Source organism: Misgurnus anguillicaudatus, chromosome 19 (genome assembly GCF_027580225.2).
Source record: "Misgurnus anguillicaudatus chromosome 19, ASM2758022v2, whole genome shotgun sequence".
NCBI lineage: Eukaryota > Metazoa > Chordata > Actinopteri > Cypriniformes > Cobitidae > Misgurnus > Misgurnus anguillicaudatus.
Window position 1 is genome coordinate 2656192 of NC_073355.2, and position 18283 is coordinate 2674474.

The 18283-nt window shown below is 41.6% G+C and overlaps 1 protein-coding gene across 5 annotated transcripts in view; it reads left to right on the forward strand.

Moving 5' to 3' along the window:
- The window catches only part of bahcc1a (BAH domain and coiled-coil containing 1a), a 175966-nt gene that overhangs the window by 35127 nt on the left and 122556 nt on the right, over positions 1–18283 (forward strand). For 4 of the 5 annotated variants that reach the window (XM_055183741.2, XM_073856809.1, XM_073856808.1 and 1 more), the window contains exon 3: positions 5437–5619. In XM_055183741.2, coding sequence (XP_055039716.2) covers positions 5437–5619 — 183 coding nt within the window. Of the gene's footprint in view, positions 1–295; positions 434–5436; positions 5620–18283 lie in introns of those variants that run through there. The other variant, XM_073856810.1, reaches the window with a different exon arrangement.

The window sequence follows — 18283 nt, forward strand, 5'->3', positions numbered from 1 at the left end:
ACTCATCAGGCTTTCTCCCCAAGGGTCCCACCACTTCCTGGTCTCCACGTCCCTCCAGTGTTGTGAAACAGCATTGCCGTCCCAGTTGTCTGCAAACCAATAGGAATGTTTGGCTACCAGTTGATCTAATGTTTTCAAGATGGCTTTGACTCTTAAATGGAAATTCCCCCACTTTAGTAGCCATTTGAAATTCTTGCTCCTTTTATACAGCAAGGAAGTGTTTTCTGAGTCACAGATTTAGAACCAGTGGTAAGTCTCACACTAGCTCAGGAGTTAGTAGGACCTGTTGGTACTCACAGATCACACAAGGTGTTGAGACTCTTCTTATGTTACTCTGGAGTTCTGCTTTTTTGAACTCTACATCTGACATCTGTTATATTTAGAAGATAAAGAACGGAGGCCTCGGGCGACCTTCACGGGATGTTTTTACTGGGTAAGTCAAAGTGAAACTTTCTTCCTCACAGCTGAAAGAGTTTTTGCTTCTATTCTGACAGCCCGCTGCTCAGCGATCGCTGTAACCTGTGGTGTGCGGTTCACGAGGAATGATGTGCTTACAGAATTGGTGTAGCAGTTTATTTTGGACCCATCGCTCTAACTAAGCTTTCCAGCTTCACTCCATTATTGCCAGAAAGGCTGATGAAGTCATTAATCCTATTGAATTAGACACTAAACTATTTTGTTAGTTAGTTTATGGGTGTGCAGGAGAAATATCTAATTCAATAACGTGTCTTGTGGTGACAGCAACAAAAGCATGGGGATGATCCATGTCTAAAAGAATGTGCCTCTGCCAATGATACGATTTCATGGTAAATATGAGCAATCCCAGCATCGAGTCCAAATTGGCCACATCATCTACAAGTGTCGTATTTTCGCCATCTACACTGACCTAAGATCTGTTCCTAAACTCTTAAGTCTTCACTCCTCTATGAGAAGGAAAACTGCTCAGCTGACATGAGATCAGTGTGAAAGGTTGCAGCTTCGCCCACAGAGCGTCTGGTTTGGATGAAGCAACAGCAGCAGCATCAGATGCCTCCCTATGAGCTGACAACGAGCCTCCACTAATGGCTGATGGAGCTGTGTTGTGCACTGCGACGTCGCATGACATTTGACATGTACATTTCAGATTGACCCCACTGGTTAGCACACATGTGTGGGTGCATGTCATCTGTGTGGGTGCATCGGAGCATAATGTCATCTTTTTAAAAAAATCCCTAATAGGATTAATCTTCAATGCAATCAGTAAGAATGCGCGTGACCCGATTTTCTTGCTTTAGTTACAGCAAGTAACAAGCAGCGGCTTAGCCGAACAGAGTCCCATCTTCGTTTTAATTACCTGCTAAATAAACAGTGCTTAGTCGTATCTGGCCAGTGCTTCTAACCCATTAGCTCAGTAGCTCCTAGAAGACGACGTAAACATGTTAAAAGTAGAGACATCAATAACAGAGCCATTACAAACTGGCATGGGGTTTAATTTTGGCTGACAGAGACTGACTCAGTTCTCCTTCTGACCACAGACTGATTAACCTGGAAACATCTTAACAACAGCTCATGCAACAGCTCAAGCTTATTTTAAAACAACTTTAAGGGGAAAATCTAGGTAACACTTTATTTTACGACCCGCAAAGTACCGCGTAATTAAACCGAATTTACAGCGTACCTATTTGTAACAACAGAGTACCTCTACAGTATGTACTTGTAGGTATAAGGGAACAATATTTTAAGTTTGGGGTAATAAGGGGGTAAGAATATATGGAAATTATAAATTATTTATTCTCTAAGTATTTCATAACTACAGGGTACCTATTGTAATATTATGTGGTATGTATGACTTACGTCTATGGGTAATATGGTTTATTGTTTTTTTTTTCCTATTTGCTACTTACCTGATAAAAGTGTATTGTATAACCTACAGTTGATGTCTACAAGCCACGTCCGCAAATAAAATATAACAGCACAATAAAAATAATAGCAACTTGTACCTCTTTGATCTGTATATGTGTACAGGAGTTACCAGGTAACTCTTATATTTGCAGGCTGTAAATTAAAGTAGTGCTTATTCCCCGCTTGTTCTGTGTTTGTACCAGGTAACTCTTACCTTTGCGGGCTGTAAATTAAAGTGGCGCTTGTTACAGCCTTGTTCTGTGTGTTTACCAGGTAACTCTTATATTTGCGGGCTGTAAAATAAAGTGGTGCTTTGTTCACCTCTTGTTATAAATGTTATAGGGTAAATACCATAAACATACAGAATATTGTTATTTTATTTTAAAACAACTTATTTCAAAACATCTTTAAAACATTAAGCCAACACTTAATTTTTATTAACACAAAACCTTTATTTCAAATAAAAAGTCATGACAATTTTTTCGTTGTTTTTGCGGCTTGGCTTCCTCTGTTGGTGTTCTTGTCCACTCGGATGTTGAGTTGATGTCGTCTCACAAATGCTGTTCTGCATTACATATAAAAAACATAAATGAAAGCCTTGACAAAAAACTGAGTTTTCTGAGCCCGTTATTAACTTTAGGCTAACTTATGTGCTAGCTAACCTGATGCTACAGTTAGCTGGCAACTTTCTTGAACATTGTTTGAAATGCGTTAGTCATGTATTAACAAAACCAGTTACATTATTCAGCATGCGGATCCTGCTCACATCACTCGCAGCCGTACTCCACAGTGTAGAAAGTTTCAAAAACCTCTTAAAGAAATTTCACCTCAGGATCGCGTTCCAGCAAACCTCCTGCAGACGGCCGCGCGCTCTACATCTGCGCAGTAGCCTACGCATGTAGTCGTCTTTTGCTTTAGCGGGAGCTGATATCTGCTGTTGTTTCATTCTGGTTTGCCATTGCATAAATTATATTTGGCTAAAGTACTTGTGTTTACACATGTTGCAAAGTTTTATTCTGCCAATGATAACACCTATTAAAAATAAACAAATAGCGTGCTGCTTTGTGGTCATTATTGTGTTATTTGAAATAAAAGAGTTTCAGAGTCAAAATTGCAAAGCACCACATTAAATATGTCCGCAAATGTTAGAGTTTCCTGGTAAATAGGGAATAAGTTGCTATTTTTATTGTACTTACCTTAAAAAAAGATAACCACATTAAATCAGCTGGACTTTTGTTATTAAAATCAAGTATAGGCTACTAAAATAAAAGTGATGTGCTGCTATATTTATTTGCCGATGTGGCTCATAGACATCGACTGTATACAACATTCAGTAGTCAATATGAAAAATTCACAATAAAATCATAAAAAAATAAAACATAATTTCCCAATAGACTTGACTAAGTCATACATACCACGTAATATTACAATAGGTACCCTGTAGTTATAAAATACTTGGAGTATAAATAATTTATAATTCTTCATATACTTAACCCCATATTACCCCAAACTTAACATATTGTTCCCTTATACCTACAAGTACTTACTGTAGAGGTACCCTGTTGTTACAAGTACGTAGGTAGGCTGTAAATTCGGTTTAATTACGCGGTACTTTGTGGGTCGTAAAATAAAGTGTTACCAAGATCTATGTCCAGTTTGAAATCTTTTCTCTACCTCATGCCTTGATAATGCCCACAGATAACTGGTTAGATACTGTGGAGTACAGAAACAGATCACGGGTTGCTATGTGAAGTTTGTTCAGTTAGTCCTTCTTCTGTGAAGGTCACTCGAGTTTCCCTCTGCCTCCAGCTTTGTGAGGTTTATAGGGTCATGGGACAAAACAACACTTTTTGTGATCAGACTCGATCGTTTCTGACATTGGTGTGGCCGAGCTTTGCTCTGTTGTATTGAAGGCATGCACTCTGAAGGAGGTGTCTGTTTCCTCTTAACTTCAGACTTAAGATGACCATGTGTTTGAAATCCTGCCTGTTCAGTTTTCTGTGTTTCTGACGTGTGTATGGAAGTAAAACATGAGTTTATAATTTGTTTTGTAATCACTGCATGTCAAATGTACTTTTTAAATAATGATGTAGTGTCCAAGGTCAAGACTACAGGGTTTTTGATGTCAGAGTGAAGATATGGGAAAATCACTGATTTATCAAGTCATGTTAAATCAGTGTTTTTACAAATTTTTTTGGAGCCACATTGAAAAACGTGGAAAGTTCTGGAGAGCATCGATGTAAATCTGAGATTAAACTGAAGCAGAATGTATCTTAGATTCTTTGTGAATTTAGTTGATGAGGAGAGTACCACTTCAGAGCAGGGCATTGACTGAAGTGTGTGCACTCAGCCGTAAGATGAGATTTCTGTCTGGCTTGACGTTCCCCAGCTCAGCCCTTACGAAAATTAATTCAATTCAATTCAATTTTATTTATATAGCGCTTTTCACAATTTGGTAATTGTATCAAAGCAGCTTTACATAATAGATGCAGTGAAAAGCACAGAAAATCGACAGATAGCACAACATAATACACGATAGCACAAGCAGCTAAATTTGCTGCGGCTATAAATCAACATTATAAGCAAACGTATTACTAATGTAACGTATAGAAGTTAAGCCCAAAAAGGCTGCCTCCCCGGGTTGGTTTTATTGTGGTAAAAGTGTAGTAACCATGTTTCTTTGGTGTATTGATAACTATCAGCACAACTATGGTTGTACTACACTAACCATGGTTTAACTATGGTTTTTGAAAAATAACCATGGTTATTTTGTGGTTACTATGGTTTTACTACTGTAACCATGTTTTTTTTGGTGTGTAAAAATGTCCCAGGTGCTAAACTATATTATATGTGTGTGTGAGTTGGATGAGTGGTGTCCACTGTTGCTCCAAGAGAATGATTTATTCTGGCAGACATTACCCGATGACCAAACATGCTTTCAGGGCACAGGTCAGTCAAGTTTGATATGTTATCTACAAAGTTACCCAATAACATGTCTCTGCCTCAGATGGCACATCCACACACCATCCAAATTAATTTCACTGGTAGAGTTGCAGGAACTTTGCCAAAACAGCCAACTCTAATTTCATTGGCTTTCTTTGGTCAATTTGAAAGGTTTCTAAGGGCACATCTTATAATCGTATCACTGCGGAAATAATGTTTCTAAGGATGTTGCAATGAACACTTACAAGGAATTGTTATATTTTCTTTTGATGTACAGTAGTAAACAAAAAAAATTTTAAGCACACCTTAATATTTTTGTTGTACATGCTGTTGAAAATAATCAAATTTGGTCCAGGTTTTTTTTTTTAAATAAATTGGGTTATATTCAATTTACATAACACTGAAAAAAGATTTCCATAAAAAGTTATTTTCTGGTATTCAAGGATAAGCTACAATATAGACAAACCTTTATGCCAATAATCAGATGTTCGACCATGTAGAACAAGCTCCAAAACAAAGCCAAGAGTTTTTAAACAAGAGGTCCATTAAAATACAATCCATTGTCAGCATGCCTGTCCACACCACTAACTGCTTCTTTCTCTCTCCACAAAGGCAGTGGACTAATGGGCAATTCCTCGGCATCTTTCATGGGGACGTTCCTGGCCAGCAGTCTAGGCTCTCCTCCCTCGCATCCACCACACCCCTCCAGGCCTCCGTCCTCTCCCTCCTCACCTCCTTACCGCGGAGGTCCACACTCCAGCACTTCGCAGATTTGGTTCCCCCACTCACATGAAGGTAAGATAGTTCATTATCATTCACCTGATCATCTGTCTGCTCTGTCTGTGTGTCTATCTGTATGTTTCCGTCTCCAGATGTTGTTCTCATCAAGTCTATGTTGTTCCTGTCTTTTTCCTGCCCTGGTGGTTATAACAGTGCAGAAAAAGGGGCAAAGGTTTAGCCAAAGAATCTTGTGGTCTGTGATATGCATCAACAAGAATTTATGTGATTAGCTTACCCATATGTGCTGAACAACATTCACAGGACAAAAGCTAAATGGTCAACAGTGGTTGCAGCTGTCATAAATCCAGTGTGGCTTTTCCCGCCCGCCTTATACTAGCTTGGCCGGAATCTGTGCCACACCCCAACCCCCAGCCTGCCAAACCAACAGCTGTCCTTTTCAAGTACTGACTCTAGATGTTTACAGATGACAGACTAGAACAACCCCAAAGAGAGAGGAACAGATAAAGAGGAGCACAGGAGATGCCCAGACATGCACAATGCCACACGGCACTCATTCACACATAAGTCCCCTCTGGGCCACGTCTAAATGTGCCAAACACTCATAAAGCATTAGGAGCTCCTCCAGTGTGTTGTTGGTTTAATCTGCAAGCTCTGGGATTCTGAGATTTGCATTATCCTCATGCCAGTTATCACTATACCCCAGATATTTTTTTTAATCTTTCTTTTCTATGCTGTGCTTCTGGTACAGTTGAAGTATTCCCTTGGAAGTTTACCTTTAGAGTAAAAGGACTAGAGCGGTATACGTTGTTTTTTTTGCCTAAAGTTTGGTTGATTTTGCAGCTTCTTCTGACCGAGAACCAGAACGGACCAGACCAAGATACAAACTGAATGATTTGTAGAAGGTTTATTGTTCTTCTAGAACTGTCAGCTTAACTGATAAAAATGGGGTGCTCTGAATCCTGGAAATTGATAACTTGTCATTTTGAAAAAGTACCTGTTGCCATTTTTGCATGCTTACATGAAACAGACAGTCCATAGATTGTCCTAAAATCATCAGAGCCCACCATACGGCTTTGTGACTGTGTTTTTGGCCAAAGGATAGACTTTCCCAAATAAGCTAAACAGTACTAACAAAAGTTCTGTAATGGCTATGTTACTAAGTAATACGGCTGATTATGAGTGGGATTATTATAGCTGGCTCTTATCTCTATTGCATTTTAATGGTCCAGAACGCAATGTGAATGTGATTGAATCCTGACTTGCCATCACCAGCATTATGCTCTCTTCTCTTTAAGATAATTGTCTTTTCACCAGTTTGCATAAAAAGCAAATGATCAAATGAGCACAATTACCCAGCCCATTCTCTGCACCCTATGGGACAGAGTCTCCTGCTGGCAGATGTGTATCTCCTGAAATTACCTACGTCTTAAAATCCTAAAATCCCCTGTACCAATTATTAACACCATCTTTGAAAAGCTGATTAACATTTGATTCATTAGTTAGTTTTCCATTCACATATGTTTTTGCACATTTTGGCATATCACATAATAATCCTCTCCTGTCTTGTCCTCTACTCCCTTTGGCTTTGCTCTTCATTGCTCCGAGTCTGCATTTCATTTCTCTCAGCTGTCCTGTCCTCTCCACTCATCTTCTCTGCCCCTCATTGCTCTCCTCTCCTCTGCTCCTCATTGCTCTCCTCTTTACCTTTAGAGAGAGAGGACTAGTTCTTTTAAGGTGAATGTTGTTTTTTCTGCCTAAAGTAGATTTCCTCCCCAAACTAAAATTCCTAGATATATACCTAATTGGGGATGTTTATCCTTGAACTTTTTATATTTTTATATGCAATGCATGCATCACTAGGGTATCACATACAATTATGTTGCTCATGTACAATTATGTTGTTCATATACAATTAACTTGTATATGGGGTTGCTCTCCCAATAGTATCGGAAGACCAGGAGAATATTTGTCAGTAAAAGGTTCAAGGTCCTTACATAAAAAATACAACCAATAAACGATTTCGCATTTATTAACTCCTTTTCCACCAAAGTTACATATACCGGAGCTTTTTAATCCAGGGTTAATTGTAGTGAAACTTACCTCATTGTCAGTTTAATCAAACTGCTCGTTTTTTCTCTGTATTGATTGTTTATTCACAGCTCTGTAGAAGAATGCGCTTGTGCGCTCCTGCATGGTTCTTCTATTCAGGGTAACACAGCATTCCACCGGCCCTGCATACATTATAGGATGGTCTCCGCGGATGGACGAAGTTACTCGCACTTTGCTCCGCACCGCGTGCCTCTGCTGATTGTGCACGCGTCTCAACAAACAGAAGGCGTTCATAGTTGACATGCTCGCTGTTGCGCTGTTCTTTAAACCAACAGGGGGTGACTTGATCGAGTGCAAAAAACCAACACAAAGTAAAGGATAGAAGTCGTCATTTGCTGGAACATTGCATGTAACATCAAAGCATGATATATAAACATGAGAACATGAATAAAACAACAACAATCTCTTAAATATGTCTGTATTAAACATTATCATTTCATTTACGTTTTTACTTAACAAACAATGCAGAAATCTTAAGGTTTGTATTTTATTCCTGATCCAGTGGTACATTCTATACAAATACAAGACAATAATTTCTGAATCATATGTAAAATAATTTGTGTTTTTAAATGGCAAGTTTCTGTAAGTGTGTCAGATAAATAGTATGCATTGTTTTAGTATTGTTTATAACACTGATCTTTTGACTACGTTGTCGTGATCTCTACCGCAGTAGGGATCTCAGTTCGCATTTATCCTATTATTACCATAATTTTTCTCTCCGTTACAGAAGCAATTTCATCGCCACTCGCATTACCACTGTAAGCTAACCCACTTTCAACAGGCCCACCTAATAATTATACAATGTTTTATTCGTTAAAGGCGCACAAGAGGATGTTTCCGCTGACCGAGAATCCAAAGACCGTTACTTAGTTTTTTAAATAAGCGCATGCGTAAGAACAACGACTCGATTACGTTATTCTGACAATTTTCTCCTCTTCTCAGCGACTTAAAAAGTCTTTCTTTTACGTCCTCCTTCGGGTTTCTTCTCTTCCATGGTGCAAATTCGAGAAGGAAAGCAGGAGCGACAATGAAAACAAACCGAAACTAAAGACGGAGTTTCATGCGCTATGCGCATACGTCACTCGTGTAAAGTTACTGGAGCGGGCACGTCTCTCACAAGGAACGTAATGGCAGTAATTGACAAGCCAGAGGGCCAATCATTGACGCGATGATTGCGTCAACGATTGGCTGATGTTTTTAAGGCCCTACCCTATGCACAGATGACATATTAATATTATTACTTTCAGTGCACCGAATAAATAGTCTTTTATCATTTAGTAAAGACAGTTTCAAGTAATATTGCAAAAATGTATTAAACAAACATCCTCTTTTCCACCTTTAATGTTATTGCCTTGTCTTTGCTTTCAAAATAATTTTAAAGTTTATTATAACATCTAAAGAAACGTGGTTTGGTTGATGCTCTACAGCAGAGGTCCCCAACCACCGGGTCGCGACCCAGTACTGTGTCGTGGACAAGTTGCCACCGGGTCGCAAGAACATCCCGAAAAAAATTTGTATAATAGCCACGTAATAGCTTAATCGGGTATTTTGTACTTTAAGAGCCGACTTCAAATAACATCAATCATTTCCACTTTTGTACAGATCCACGCTCTCTCTCTTTTTCTCCGCCTCTCTCTCTCTCTATCAGCGCATCAGCGATCACTCACATTGCTGTCATTAGAGTTTGAGCATACAGTAGGCTACTTCTAACGATCAAAGAATTGCGGAGGTATGACTTAATGAATCATTTGCAAATGTACGTCGCAATGGTGTACATATGCGGAGACGTTCAACTGTTTGACAGCGCAAATGACTGAAAAGTAATTATTTTATTCTTCTTTAAAACAACTTCAGAATTATCCATCGATCGTAGCACCATGATCAAAATAAACTATTAGGCTAATAATATTTTAACGGCTACACATTTAACGTAGGTTTGAAAGGAACTTGTCAATCATCATTAATCATGGTGAACGTGAGTCTCCGTGCCTCTGCGCCCAGCCGCAATTCTTCTGGCATCTCTCCTCCTTCACTGCATTTTTTTTCTCTTCTGTTCCTTGGAATTGGGTCTCGGGCCCGACCAAGACTCGAGCTGCCTTCGAGAACAGCAAGCCAAGTTCATTTAGGTTCCATTAATTATTAAGACTAAATGGGCAGGCAAACTAGTAAAAACAATGAAAGTAAAAAACAATCCGCCAAAATATGGTTTTACACGTCTATAAAAAATATACTATAGCCTAAATAAAGCAATTATTAATTTTCCTAATGCATGGTTGTTATCTTTACTTCCGTTTAAAACCTACATTTCGAAAAGGAGGATTTTCAGCATGTTTGAACACCAACTCAGCGACCCCAATCTCACCCCCCAGTCCGCGAAATTTTTTTAAAGCTGAAACCGGTCCGTGGTGAAAAAAAGGTTGGGGACCCCTGCTCTACAGGGCTTTAAACCAGATTTCTTCCCAATTGGTTCGTTCCGAACAGTATTTGAATGTTTACGGTTTTCGGTTCAACCCTAAAATTGATGTTCCTGAACCGGTTAGAACAAAAAATAAAGTTCCCGAACCGTTTAATAACGTTCCATGTCAGCTGTGGGACATACAAATAAGTAGGCTGATCATCAGGACATTAAACTAAAATTATTAGTCTACATATTAGTCTCTATCTTGTCATCAAACATTAAAAGGCTACATTATGTAAGCAGCATAACTGTCATTCTGACGTGCCTACATTTGTTGAGTGCACTTAAACACGCGCACAGACGGAGGACGAATTCCAAATGGCGCTTCAGGAAGAAGATGCAGCATAAACAGTCGCTCCACATAAAGTGAATATTACATTTCAGTGCTTTATTCACCAAATGTATTTTAATGGACTACAGCATGAGACACAGTAGCGCAACTCTCTTACAAGTTTATACATCATTAGAGACTTGGGCTTGAGTAGGCTACTTGATGGTGGCCTTCTCATTTCTCAGATGAGTGAACGACAACCGAAAGTGAACTTCACCGAGTCAAATTGCACAGAAATTTTGTAGAAGAACAAAAAAAAAACGTTATTATCCGGTTACCATTATTTTAAATAAATGATTCTGTTCCGGAACATATATTTTTTGAAGGAGGGAACGGAGACGTCACGTCGTGACCGACGAATTGGGAACTCACTTAGAGAGACCAATCTGCTTCGAGTACTACTAAAACGCCAATGAACTTGGCATTGAGATATTTGCATAATGCTGGTGCCGCCCCGCCAGGTGCCTTTATAAGCAGCAGGTGCAAATAGGGAAATTAGCTTCTTTTAGCTGAGAAAGCCGGGAGAATGTGACCGGCCGACAGCAGGGAGCAGCACCTGTGGCGACGGAACGTGACGTCTCTGTTCCCTCCTTCAGGGAACAATTTACATCCGTAACCGAGACGTTCCCTTTCAGTCGGTCACTACGACGTCACGTCGTGACCGACGAATTGGGAATCCCTACCAAAACGCCACTAGGGGCTGACCTCTTCCAGTGTCTGCAAAAAAACCCTCGAAATTCCCTTAAGGAAATGGAGAAATAGGATAAGGCAGAAAGGCCGGGCACTAGATGTTCCTTTAACCCCACAGAGTGCCAGCGACTGGGAAGCGCCCTACCTGAGTGGGATAGGAACGCTGCGGAAGCCACCGCCCCTCTTAAGGGCTAATGGTGGACTAAATAAACAGTAATAAGGACAGCCGTGGCTGTGTAAGCAAAGCAGTGCTCTGCTAAGGGAAACGTGGGCTGGTAGGATTAACCCCACAGAATAATACTCACAAAGGAACCCGAAGCCTAAGCCAAACACGTAGGTTCGTAAGAATACAGCTAGTGAAAGGCTGACAGCCAATGCTCCGCAACAAAGGCTGCCAAGGCAGCGGAGGAAGAGCAATTCAAACCATTACGCATTTTTGCTCTGATGGCCTTCCATACTGAAAACTCAATTTGGAGCCTCAGTCGGAGGCTGCAAGCCGACCTGCAAGTCTGCTCTCTGTGCCCTCCCTGGTGAGGAAAGAACACGAGAGGATACAGGCTCGATACGAACACTGTAAAATCTAATGAACGTATTAGGTGTCGCCCAACCAGCAGCTCTACAGATGTCTGTCAGCGAGGAACCACGACCGAGAGCCCAAGATGAGGCAACACTCCGTGTGGAGTGCGCTTTCAAATTAAAGGGGCAAGGAATACCCTGAAGATTATAAGCCAGGGCGATAGTATCAACTATCCAATGAGACATCCTCTGCCTAGTGACAGCTTTCCCTTTCTGCTGGCCACCATAACAAACAAAGAGCTGGTCTGAGGTCCTGAGGCTTTGCGTGCAATCCACGTCAGTGTTGTTTTCGTCAACGATGACGATAACGAAATGATTTCGTTGACGCACATATTTTTTATTACGCTAACGCGACGATGACTAGCTAAAAATGTCTCTAAGGTGACGAAAACATGACGAGACGCTTTCGAGTTTTCGTTGACGAAACGAGACGGAACGAAAATGATTATAAGTCTGACGTTCATAATGCATGTCATTTCTGCCTATTTTGCGTGAAATCTGTCTGTTTTTAGCTCAAAAGTATCAGCAATGCTGCCGCTTTCTATCCTTGTTTTGGGTCAACACAGTCTCGCTCACGCTCACGCCCACCACCCGGCTGCCGCCATGCCGCGCACGCGCAACAGATTTCAAACAACAACACACCTGCGGCTGTGGCGAGTTCGAAGGACCATAGCGGTGACACCAATAAACGGAAACGACGAGTTGATTTATGGACATACTTTCAGTATAATCCATCAGACAGAAAAACGGAATGCATATTGGGAGACGACGGTAAATGTGGCCACAAACTAGGTGGGAAGAATACCAATCTCAAGCGGCACCTGAAGGCTCATCACGCTAATATTTTTTAAAGGTAACTAACAAGTCACGCTGTTAACATCATATTATTATCATATATATTCAATTAATCGGCTTGTGACACATTTCATGGTAAGCTTAAGGTTTTAGATGTATCTCATCTGCTTGTCAAACCTAAGCCCATTTCCAATACTTTTTGTGGTGTATTTAAATAAGGCAAGGCACGCGTTTCTCAACTTTATAAGCGAGGTGTCAGCGTAACACACAAACTCAACATGATGGTATATTAGGCTAAACTTTTTTCTTCATAACTTTTTGTTATGACGTGCACAGAAGGCACACCGACTAAAACAACGACAAGCCCTCAGGGACAACCTTAATGCACATTTTAATTGTATTAAATACACCAACTTTTTAACCTAAATTCATTGGTTAAAAAATACTTTTTTTAACTAAAATTGACTTAAACTTGACTAAAACCTTTTTGCGTTTTCGTTGACTAAAACTTGACTAAAACCTTTTTGCGTTTTTGTCGACTAAAGCTTGACTAAAACTATACATTTTACAAGTGACTAAAATGTGACTAAAACTAAAAGCATTTTCGTCCAAAAGACTAAGACTAAAACGAAAACTAAAAGGGCTGCCAAAAACAACACTGATCCACGTAGAGTCGCAGTGCGCATACGGGGCACAACAAAGCCATGGTTGGGTCTGCCTCCTCCGGGGGCAATGCTTGCAAGCTCACCACCTGATCTCTGAAAGGAGTGGTGGGAACTTTGGGCACGTAGCCTGGTCTGGGTCTCTGCACGCAGTACATGTGCATCGGACGCTTTCACTGTGGTGAAACGTACGCCCGAGAATTTGGGTGTGTGCCGGTTGAATTGAATTTCGTAACCGAGGCGGATTGTGCGTAAAACCCAACGAGACGGGCTGGGAAGCTGAAGCCAAGCCCCCAGGGACTGCACGAGAGGAATTAACGGCACTACCGGTGTACCCGTGGTGGGGCAGCGAAGCAAGACAGGTGGGACTGCCGGTGCGTATGTGTGTGTGTGACACTGACCTGAGCCCGCTGAGGGTGATGGTCGTCTGGTCTCCTCAGCGGAGAGCGCAGACTCCGAAGGGGGTGCTGGTGGTCTGGTCTCCGCAGTGGAGAGCTCCAACACGCTGGTGATAGAGGAGAGGGAGGAAGAGCATCTGACTGCCCGCTCACATCTCTCTCGATCCTCTGGAGACCTGGAGAAGGAATAGGAATGCACTCCTTTTGTGGTTTTGTGGGTGCAGGCTGAGAAGCCGGAGGAACAGAAACAAAACGAAACCAAAGATTTTCCACCCGCCCCTCTACCGGTGGAAGGAGCGGTGCCACCACCGTCTCCCGCAGAGTGATCCCATCCAAATCCAGGTCGCCCGTCTCGGGGCCGCTTCGATTTCCGTTTGCCACGGGAAGCGGGCGGGGCGGGCTGCCGACGGCTGTTCCCCCTCCGTGGCCTAGAAGATGTTCTAGCGGGGGGGCCGGAGGGCGCCCTCGGTGAGGAGCAGACGGGGCAGCCGGCGCTGGAGGGCGAGATGCAGGTCGCTTGTGCCGGGGCATGATCTGAGCGATCGCCTCTGTCTGCTTCTGGGCGGCGGAGAACTGCTGGGCGAAAGACTCCACCGACTCACCGAAAAGACCAGCCTGGGACACTGGAGCATCTAAGAACTTGTTCTTCTCCGCATCCGACATGTCTGCTAGACATAGCCATAAGTGGCGTTCCTGGACCACCATCGTGGAAATAGCACGACCAATCGCCTGCGCTGTCACCTTCGTAGCGCGGAGAGCCAGATCAGTGGCAGCCCGGAGCTCCGATAGCACAGGCGAGTCGTGTCCTCCCTTGTGCAGATCTCTCAAGGCCTTCGCTTGGTGGACCTGCAGCAACGCCATAGCGTGCAGGGCTGAAGCCGCCTCTCCACATGCCTGGTGGGCAGCACCCGTTAAACCGGAGGACTGTCTGCAAGCACGGGAGGGTTGGGCGATCCTTCCAAGAGGGAGCGGTGGCCGGACACAGCTGATTCGCGACCGCACGCTCCACGGGAGGGATCCCCGTATAACCCTTACCGGCTCCACTGGTGAGGGAGGTGAGGGGGGAGGGCTGAAACGGCCGTAATCTGGAAGAAAACGGCGACTTCCAGGTTCTAGTCAGCTCCTCGTGCACCTCGGGGAAGAATGGCACCGGCGGAGAGGGTTGTGAAACCCTGGCAGCTCCAAAGAACCAATCATCCAGGCGGGACGGTTCGGGCTGAGGGGGGTTAACCCACTCTAACCCTACGGTCTCCGCAAATATCTCAATGCCAAGTTCATTGGCGTTTTAGTAGTACTCGAAGCAGATTGGTCTTTCTAAGCGAGTTCCCAATTCGTCGGTCACGACGTGACGTCGTAGTGACCGACTGAAAGGGAACTATTGAATTATAATTAAATAACTCCTCTCTAGTCAAGATACATAATAGTAAGTTAAAATGACTTGTAAATCTCAGATGATTAAACAAATAAATTAAGGCAGCAAAGAGTATTTACAGTGTGGATTTATGGTTACCAGTTTTCCACATGTTTTAGGGCCCTGCAATGTTCTGCATGTGCCATTTGAGTGCAGTGAGCCTTATTCATCTTTTATTTTTTGCTGATTTGAAGAAACTTTGCAGGTTTTTTGGCCTGTGGATATCCTGCAGCTGCAATATTGTCCCATTCAAATAATAAGGGCTCTAAATGTGCTAAGTGAGCTGATGTCTGTCACTTACTGCAGACTGCCATCATCTCTGAGATCTTTCCACAGTGTTATCGGCATTAATGTCAGCACAAAGCCATAAAATATGTTTCATCTAGTCCACTTGCACAGCACCTTACCTTGTCCTAGCACAGCAGTGTCCACTCATCTGTTATGAGAGGTCTTTGCTTAACGCTGAATATCCCTCCACTATCAGACACAGCCAAGACATCAGTGTGAAATGGGATTATCATGCCAAGTGTCACACACAAAACACAAAGACATCAGAGAAACTAGCTGAAGACTTATTTGCATAGCGCATGCTTGTATATCACTCCCTTTTTTGAACCCCACAAAAATAACATATTTTTCTAAGATTGCTTTTTAATGCTGACATGCAGTCAGAATAAAAATGGTTATCACCATTCTCTGTTCATCTAAACAAAACCGAGTCTCCATATGATGGTACGAATGTTTATATTCTTTATATACCTTTTAATGAATTAATTAATTAAAACCGGGTCATAAGAACCATGGGCGGTGCTAGAGGTGGGCTAGCGGGGCTTGAGCCCCGGATCTATTTTGTAAAGCCCCGATTGTTATAATATGCGTGTCACTAATTTTAATCTGTTCGAATATTTTCTATTACAGCCGAACTGTAAATCTCTCGTCAAGAACTGTCAACTTGCTTGTTTGATTATTTATGTAAACGGTTAAAAACGCGTGTTATAGACCTCTCTTTTCCCTTCCAAAGTGCGTGAGAGGTGGCTCGTCTTTGCTACTGTACGCAACCATGAGCGCGCTCTCCGTGACGGCGAGTAAACTGAATGCGTGATCAGATTTAAATTGCTCATATGCACCTCACGTCAATCATATCATTGCCACCATGCAATCAGTTAATCTTGTCGGGACTTTGGAGTTTTCGTCTAGAGATGATCTGTTACTCTGTCTGTGGGGTTACTCAGCTGTTACTCAAAGTGCTGCGCGGGGTTAGTTCACGCCAAGTCACAGCTTATAGCAACGCCTCATATACTGTAGAGATGGAGATGTAACACATACTAAACCACAGATTAAAAAAAGAGTCATCAGTGCCCAGGTTAAGAAAAGAGGAAAGATGAGGAGAAAGGTGCAAAAAAAGACTGTATGCTATGAAGCTCACTCATCTCAAATATTATATATAAGAAAAGTATATAACATAAATGTTGCTTGCTGTGTCTATGTTTAAGTTATACATAGAGCAGTAGCCTTATATTCATTTTTACAGAGATTGAACATAACCTAGTCAAGTCTGTAACTTAAATCCTAAATAAAACAGAAACACTACCTAGTTGCAGAAAATGTATATTTATTAATACATACATACTCAGGAATTAAATGTGTTAGTTCAGTGCCAAGTTTTAAAAAGCTATTTAAGATAAGGTTAAGAAAAAGTTTATACTGATAAATATACAGTGCAATATAAACAGTGCTTTCTGTGGTAAATAATAGAAAAATATGTAATTTACAGAAATATTGTGTATTTTATGTTAAAATAGCTTTGCAGCCCCGCAACGAAATGTCAATCTTGGGTTTGAGATCCAGGAACATATCCTGGATGAAATTTTTATTTATCCTGGCTGAATTAAGAGATGTGTGAAAGGGGGAAAATATGACATTAAAAAGAAATCCAACAAGAAAAATTAAGATGTGTATATTAAAGTGAGAACAGTTGTGGATCAAATAAAGGAACAATGAATTAAGTGGAGAGTAAAAAAGAGCCAGTATGTTAAAAAAACTGTTGGCCCCCCTTTGACTTACATTAGTCAAAGTCATAGGGGAGTAGTGTTAGGGTTACCAATATTTTTCAAAATATATTATTTTGTGTTCTGCAGAAGTCAGACAGGTTTAAAATGACAAGAAGTGGAGTAGAAGATGACAGAATTTAAATTTTGAACATTGTTATTTTAATGAGCACTATTAAAAAGTTAATCTGGCAAAAATAATACCACTTAGAAAATGTTTATCATGTTTTAGCTATTAAAAGTGTATTTTTGACACATGCTTGGATGTCTTTGGGCTAAGCCCCGGATATCCACTGACCCTAGAACCGCCCCTGATAAGAACTGCAATCAATTTCTATTCTTTTACCCCTAGAAATGTAAAAATATAGCCTGGGTGCCAGCCGATCTTAGCCCCGCCCACGACATTTTGAGAACGGGAAGATCGGTCTGGGGTTTCTGCGTTGAGGACCTACTATGCTAGACCCAAAGCTGGTCGAACCAGTCAAATTGTCAGGGCGGGCTTTATACGATGATAGACAGATGATCAACAGTAACGTAATGAACCACGTCACCAAAGAGCGCGTGTGTTTAATCTGTTTAACGAAATGGCTGCTGCTGGAGAATTCAGATGTGTGGATTCTGACATTGAGTCTGTTCTAAAAGATATCGACAGAGCATTGATTTTAAAAGAGGAACAGAGAAACGCGAGCAGGGCTTGTGTTTTTTTTTTCCGTCCTCCCTACGGGATTCGGCACAAGTTGGTCGCAACTGAAATTGGTATCACGGCGATGCAACTCGCCGTGCATGACGAGATGGATATAATTAGCGGTCGTTGCCAGCTTCTTTTCGGAAGCCCGGAAGTGTGGTTGCTGAATAAGTGGAGGGACATGCTAGGCTCCAATATTTTCAAGCCAACGTAATGGGTATCGTCGTGGATGAAGTTCACTTAACGTACAAATGGTAAGAGATAGTCTTACTCTATGACTTAGTAAATACTTAATGTTGTGATATAAATGAAATGTTGTAAACATAGTAGGTGTTGATGTACGTTCGCTAACTCAGACTTAGTATAATCACAATGTTAGTGTCATTGTAGCGAAAAGGTCAGGCTGCAAAAGATGTAATTTCAACATACGTCACACACTCCGTTGCTCTGATTGGTCGTAGGTCTATCCAATTGAGTGCAGAGGCATTTTTCAGGGGAGACACACCTCATAATAATAGCTCTATGGAGCGGTATCAGACTCAAATTCTGACTAGA